The 6,779-nt window shown below is 52.4% G+C and overlaps 1 protein-coding gene across 1 annotated transcript; it reads left to right on the top strand.

The window, feature by feature from the left end:
- Positions 1-1,770: 1,770 nt before the first annotated feature.
- On the top strand, positions 1,771-6,371 carry LOC136477473 (putative multidrug resistance protein). Its single transcript, XM_066475645.1, has 6 exons — positions 1,771-2,120; positions 2,204-2,258; positions 2,370-3,006; positions 3,082-3,622; positions 3,734-4,624; positions 4,739-6,371. Exons 1-6 carry the CDS (start codon positions 1,881-1,883, stop codon positions 6,155-6,157), a joined length of 3,783 nt encoding a protein of 1,260 aa, XP_066331742.1. The 5' UTR covers positions 1,771-1,880; the 3' UTR covers positions 6,158-6,371.
- The last annotated feature ends 408 nt before the right edge of the window (positions 6,372-6,779 follow it).

Genomic DNA, 6,779 nt, shown 5'->3' with positions numbered 1-6,779 from the left:
ATTGCAGAAAAGGAGATAGGTTACAGACAGATGTCTTTGCATTGCTGCACTTATCTAAAATATCAACATGACATAGGTGTGAATCAGATTACCCTGTCCAAAAATGGATTCCACCACGAATTGGTGGTTGATGATCAATGTTGATGCAGCAATATTCAAAAATCCTTCCTGCATGGGGTTTGGAATAGCGGTATGTGATCACAAGGGTGCTTTCAGTGAGGATAGTCCTGATTCCCGAACAAGATGAAGCAATTGTAGACAGAATAGCTGTTTCCTTTGCTGCGGAGCATAATCTCAGATAGTTCACTAAAGCTTCTGACTGTCGAAATGTTATTAAGAAGATAAACTCCAAGGGGATTGATAGATCTCATGTTGGAGTCCTCGTTCAGGATGTTAAAAAACTTTTTTTGTTTCCGAAAATTGCTGGCAGGGCATTTACCAGTCGAATATATTAATACATGAGAGTTATAAACCTGATTACTGTAAATCCAGGCTAAAAAGCTAGGTTGAAAAGTATTATTCGCTGATTTGTTATGAGAGAAAAACGTTGTACCATGGCTGATAAGATAAGCTGAACCCAGTAGAATGTACTGTAACGAGGTAGCTCCTCATTTAGTTAAGATGTTCACTCAGATTGTCCACAGCGTTGTGCGGTGCTGAAAATAGATCCGTACATGCAAGTGGGTACCGATGCCAAGACTCATGTCTACCCACAATGTCAGCACCGGTGCTTCATTTGTGTGGGCGACCAATAGCCATGCCATGGGGGCCAGCAGCCAGCACCAGTTGCATAGCAGATGGGTGAAAAATACACTTGTTTATTCTCCAGCACCGGTGAACCTACATGCCACGGTGCTTGATTTTTTCAACTTGGCATCGCACTCTACAATGGCATGAGCCGGTGCCTCATCCTTCTCTCTCCTAATTCAGCACCGGAGAAACCCAACGCTGTGGGCAGTCTCAGTTCAACGGTGTAACGAGGTTAGCTCATCATGATTGTAATCTGTAACGAACAGTTGTTGCCTTGTTTTAAAAACAAAAAAGAACAGAGGCAGTAGGTAGTGCCGACCATTTGCACTACAGGAGATATCATCCTGGTGGAAGGATCCACAAAAGAGGCAGCTGCAATAGCAGATCCAAAAGGACAACGCTGCCCGCCACGCTTTTTACGGAGTATTTGCACAAATGGGTCCATCCTCCTACTCCTAGCATCAGAAGTACGGAAGTGCGGGAGCAGCCCCTGCCATTGCTACATTCCTTTGTCTAGCTAAATACTCCTACAGACCTACATGACGGACGACATGCATGGACGGTTTTGGGAGGGAGCAGAAAATGCCACTGTCATCAGTCATCACCGATCGTAGACGGTTAGGATCCTCATCTTCGTGGTCAGACAAGTACCAATCCAGACGTCCTGATTTTACTACTACTACTGCGTCCCGGAGCCTGTACAGTAGGGCATGTACCTGCATGTGTCACCGTAGGCCGTAGCAAGTGTTATCTGTAGGACCTCTTCTGTCGGCATTGGCATGGCAAAAGGCCAAAATAAGAAGAGGTGTGCTGCTACACGGCTGACGGCTTGTTAAGCATGAATGCTTTTGCTTGCCTTGAGAATCAATATAATGCAACAGAACGGGACGCAGAGTGTGGCTTACTACATGTACAGGCGTGCTCGTGTGAGCAACAGAGCATCACAGGTTTCTTGTGATCGATCCCATTGGTCTGGTCTATATATACTGTCTCGTCTCGTTAGTGATCCTTGGGCGTCGCGTCTGCTACACCGGCTACCGGCACGTACTCTGACCGACGACGACGACGACGACGGTGGTGGTTTACATAGGTGGCCCCACATCACGTACGTACGCCTTCATCGACCAGTCATGGACGCCGCCGGACGACGCGCAAAGAAGGTGGACGCGGCCGCGCTGGTGGCGCTGGGGTCTTCGGTGTTCGTGCACGCGGACGCCGTCGACGTGGCCCTGATGGTGCTAGGCCTGGTCGGCGCCATAGGCGACGGCATGGCCACGCCCCTGCGGCTGCTCGTCGCCAGCCGCATCGCCAACGACCTCGGCAGCGGCCCCGATCACCTCCAGCATCAGTTCACCTCCAAGATCAACGCGGTAGGCCGTACGCGTTCACTTCCAAGCCGGCATCTCGGATCATCGTCCCTGACGTCAATCAACTCATGTACTAATCCTTGCAGAACGTGATCAGAATCGTCTACATTGCGTGCGCCTCCTGGGTAATGGCGTTCCTAGGTATGGTCCGTGAGCACAGCTCTGCAGCACAATATATGCAACGTGTCAGTTCATTGGTCGCGTCTGATACGGTTGTGCCATACGCGCATACGTACACGTACGTACGTGCAGAGGGATACTGCTGGGCACGGACGGCGGAGCGGCAGGCGTCGCGGATGCGGGCGCGGTACCTGCAGGCGGTGCTCCGGCAGGACGTGGAGTTCTTCGACCTCAAGCCGGGGTCTACGTCGGAGGTGGTCACCAGCGTGTCCAACGACAGCCTCGTCGTGCAGGACGCGCTGAGCGACAAGGTGCCCAACTTCGCCATGTACGTCACCATGTTCGCCGGCAGCTACGCCGTGGGCTTCGCGCTGCTGTGGCGGCTCACGCTGGTGACGCTGCCGTCCGCGCTCCTCCTCATCATCCCGGGCGTCTCCTACGGCCGCGCCCTCACGGGCCTCGCGCGGAGGATCAGGGAGCAGTACGCGCTGCCGGGCGCCGTCGCGCAGCAGGCCGTCTCGTCGGTGCGCACCGTCTACGCCTTCGTCGCCGAGAAGACCACCATGGCCCGGTTCTCCGCCGCGCTCGAGGAGTCGGCGCGCCTCGGCCTCAGGCAGGGGCTCGCCAAGGGCATCGCCCTCGGCACCAACGGCATCGCCTTCGCCATCTACGCCTTCAACATCTGGTACGGCGGCCGCCTCGTCATGTACCACGGCTACCCGGGAGGCACCGTCTTCGTCGTCTCCTCCCTTATCGTCATCGGCGGCGTGTACGTCACTACTAACTTACTACTGTCAGATAGGAGTATATATACTTAGAGATGACAACGTCAGTAATGATGCAGGTCGCTGGGGTCGGCACTGTCCAACGTCAAGTACTTCTCGGAGGCGACCGCGGCAGCGGACAGGATCCTTGAAATGATACAGCGAGTGCCCAAGATTGACTCCGAGAGTGGCGCCGGCGAGGAGCTGGCCAACGTCGCCGGCGAGGTGGAGTTCAAGAACGTCGACTTCTGCTACCCGTCGCGGCCAGAGAGCCCCGTCTTGGCCAACTTCATCCTGCGGGTGCCGGCTGGGCACACGGTGGCGCTCGTCGGCCCCAGTGGGTCTGGAAAGTCGACGGCGATCGCGCTGCTGGAGCGGTTCTACGACCCGTCGGCCGGGGAGGTGGCGCTGGACGGCGTGGACATCCGCCGGCTCCGGCTCAAGTGGCTGCGCGCGCAGATGGGGCTCGTCAGCCAGGAGCCCGCCATGTTCGCCATGTCGGTGCGGGAGAACATACTGTTCGGCGAGGAGGATGCTACAGGGGAGGAGGTCGTCGCGGCAGCAATGGCGGCCAATGCCCACAGCTTCATATCGCAGCTGCCACAGGGCTACGACACGCAGGTAACAACCTGTCTGATGAATTGATGATAGCTATCTAGACTTGCACTAATAATCACTGTCTCCGAATTCCGATACCGATACTAATCATGTGTGAAATGAAAACAAAAACAGGTGGGTGAGCGTGGTGCACAGATGTCTGGAGGGCAGAAGCAGAGGATTGCCATTGCTAGAGCAATCCTGAGGTCACCCAAGATTCTGCTCCTTGACGAAGCAACGAGCGCACTGGACACCGAGTCCGAGCGCGTCGTGCAGGAGGCGCTTGACGCGGCCTCCGTAGGCCGGACTACCATCCTTGTTGCACATCGCCTCTCCACCGTCCGAAATGCCGACAGCATAGCTGTCATGCAATCTGGCGCAGTCCAGGAGCTGGGCTCCCACAGTGAGCTCATTGCCAAGAATGGCATGTACTCATCTCTTGTCCATCTTCAGCAGAATAGAGATTCAGGTGAGGGCACCGAGGTTGGTGGAACTTGTGGTGCATCTCCTAGTGGAGGGCAATGCAGCAGCAGCAACAACAGCAAGATGGTCTCTTCAGCTAGCAGGTCAAGTTCGACATGGTCCGTTGGTGACGCAAGAGATGGTGAGAACGCTGATGAGAAGCCAAAGCCTCCTGTGCCATCCTTCGGAAGGTTGCTTCTCCTCAATGCACCAGAGTGGAAGTTTGCACTGGTGGGGAGCTCATGTGCAGTCCTATCTGGGGCAATCCAGCCTATTTTTGCATATGGCATGGGGTGCACATTCTCCATCTACTACTCGACAGATCATGAGGAGATCAAGGACAAAACAAGGATGTATGCTTTCATCTTCCTCGCTCTCGTTGCGCTCTCATTCATGCTCAACATTGGACAGCACTATAGCTTTGCTGCCATGGGAGAGTGCCTGACCAAGAGGATCAGGAAGCGAATGCTTGCAAAAATCCTCACTTTTGAGATAGGATGGTTTGACCATGACGACAACTCCACTGGCAATATATGCTCACAGCTCGCTAAGGACGCCAACATCGTAAGTACTGTACTCAGAAAAAAAATACTATGTACTATAGCTTATGATCATACTTGCAAAAGTATAGTCATACATACATGTTCATATATACATGAACATATATTTGTGTTGCAGGTAAGGTCACTGGTGGGCGACCGAATGGCTCTGTTGATCCAGACGGCTTCCATGGTGGCCATTGCTTTCACCGTGGGTCTTGTCATTTCTTGGCGGTTGGCCCTTGTCATGATAGCACTGCAGCCGTTTATCATTGCTTGCTCCTATGCTCGCCGTGTCTTGCTGAAGAGCATGTCCATGAAGTCGATACAGGCCCAGTACGAAACTAGCAAGCTAGCTGCTGACGCTGTCTCCAACCTCCGCACCATCACCGCCTTCTCATCCCAGGGCCGCATCCTACGCCTCTTCAGCCAGGCGCAGGATGGACCACACAAGGAGAGCATCCGGCAGTCGTGGTTCGCAGGTCTAGGGCTCGGCGCCTCTGTGGGCCTCACCATATTCTCATGGGCCCTCAACTACTGGTACAGTGGCAAGCTCATGGCCGAGCGGCTCATTGCTGTGGAGGCGGTCTTCCAAACCAGCATGATTCTAGTCACCACAGGGCGTGTGATAGCAGATGCATGTAGCATGACAACAGATATCGCCAAAGGTGCCGAAGCGGTCTCTTCAGTGTTCACTATTCTCGACCGCCAAACGAAGATTGACCCCGACAATCCTAAGGGGTACAAGCCAGAGAAGCTCATTGGAGAGGTGGAAGTCGTAGGAGTTGATTTCGCATATCCATCCAGGCCAGATGTGATCATCTTCAGAGGATTCTCGTTGAGCATGATGGCAGGCAAGTCAACAGCCCTTGTCGGGCAAAGTGGCTCTGGCAAGTCAACCATCATCGGGCTTATAGAACGGTTCTACGACCCACTCAAGGGCGTGGTGAACATAGATGGTAGAGACATCAAAGCATACAATCTCCAAGCTCTGCGTCGACATATTGGACTCGTCAGCCAAGAGCCAACATTGTTCGCTGGCACTATAAAAGAGAACATAATGATGGAGGCGGAGATGGCGAGTGAGGCAGAGGTCGAGGAGGCGGCAAGGTCCGCCAACGCGCATGACTTCATCAGTAACCTCAAGGATGGGTACGACACATGGTGTGGAGACCGGGGCGTCCAACTATCAGGAGGGCAGAAGCAGCGCATCGCCATCGCCCGCGCCATTCTCAAGAACCCAGCCATCCTGCTGCTCGATGAAGCTACAAGCGCACTGGACAGCCAGTCCGAGAAGGCGGTGCAGGAGGCACTGGACAGGGTGATGGTTGGCCGGACCAGCGTGGTCGTGGCGCACAGGCTCAGCACCATCCAGAGCTGTGATATGATAGCTGTGCTTGATAGGGGAGTCGTCGTAGAGAAGGGCACGCATGCGTCCCTAATGGCCAATGGTCGCTCTGGGACCTACTTTGGCTTGGTCACTTTGCAGCAGAGAGGCAATTCAGCAGCACTGAGATGTTTGGATTTTGCCTGCAACTGCAAGAAGGAAGTCGGCTAAAATACAGAGCAGTAGCCTACCTTCCTAGTGTGCCTGGATGTGCAATATTCAGAGCTAGCTAGCACTTGGCACCTGCTCATATGTACTAATTATAACGTGTTTAAGAGTTGGTGAAGGGGCAGCTACGTACTGATCGAGTTTATGATTGTGGCCCCGTTCTCTTGACCGGTCATATTATTTCAGTAAAATAATAGTATTTTTCTCTCACAACAAATCAGTATCAGCATCAGCCATTTTTTCAGCCAGCCGAACAGGGCCGGTAAGTCTATCCTGTCATCCAATGGTTAAACTTCCATGGGAACTAGTAGGACAAGGAACTGTCTACCCAACGACTGAATGTTTTAGAAGTTGCTGGCACCTGATTTTTTCTCATGCATTTACATTGTCTTCTAGCTATATTTACACTATCTTAATGCTATATTTACAATAATTCCTTCACTGTAATTTCATGGACAGAGTTATGTAATTTGGAAATAAGACAACTCATATTTCTATAGATTGCAGATCTCACAAAAATATACGCCAAATTTATAAAATTTACAAATTATTTATATGAATTGTAGATATCAGAGAAATATATGTCAAATTATTCACAAATGTCAGATGTAAATATCAGATGTCA

Source organism: Miscanthus floridulus, chromosome 8 (assembly GCF_019320115.1).
Source record: "Miscanthus floridulus cultivar M001 chromosome 8, ASM1932011v1, whole genome shotgun sequence".
In the NCBI taxonomy this organism is placed as follows: domain Eukaryota; kingdom Viridiplantae; phylum Streptophyta; class Magnoliopsida; order Poales; family Poaceae; genus Miscanthus; species Miscanthus floridulus.
This window is presented reverse-complemented; position numbering and strand designations above follow the sequence as displayed.

What these genes read in the sequence shown, in the direction of transcription:
- LOC136477473 (XM_066475645.1), top strand. Translation starts at nt 1,881, where the DNA reads ATGGACGCCGCCGGACGACGCGCAAAGAAGGTGGACGCGGCCGCGCTG. An exon ending in CACAGGGCTACGACACGCAG is followed by an intron (nt 3,623 to 3,733) that starts GTAACAACCTGT and finishes AAACAAAAACAG; the next exon opens with GTGGGTGAGCGTGGTGCACA. An exon ending in TCGCTAAGGACGCCAACATC is followed by an intron (nt 4,625 to 4,738) that starts GTAAGTACTGTA and finishes TTTGTGTTGCAG; the next exon opens with GTAAGGTCACTGGTGGGCGA.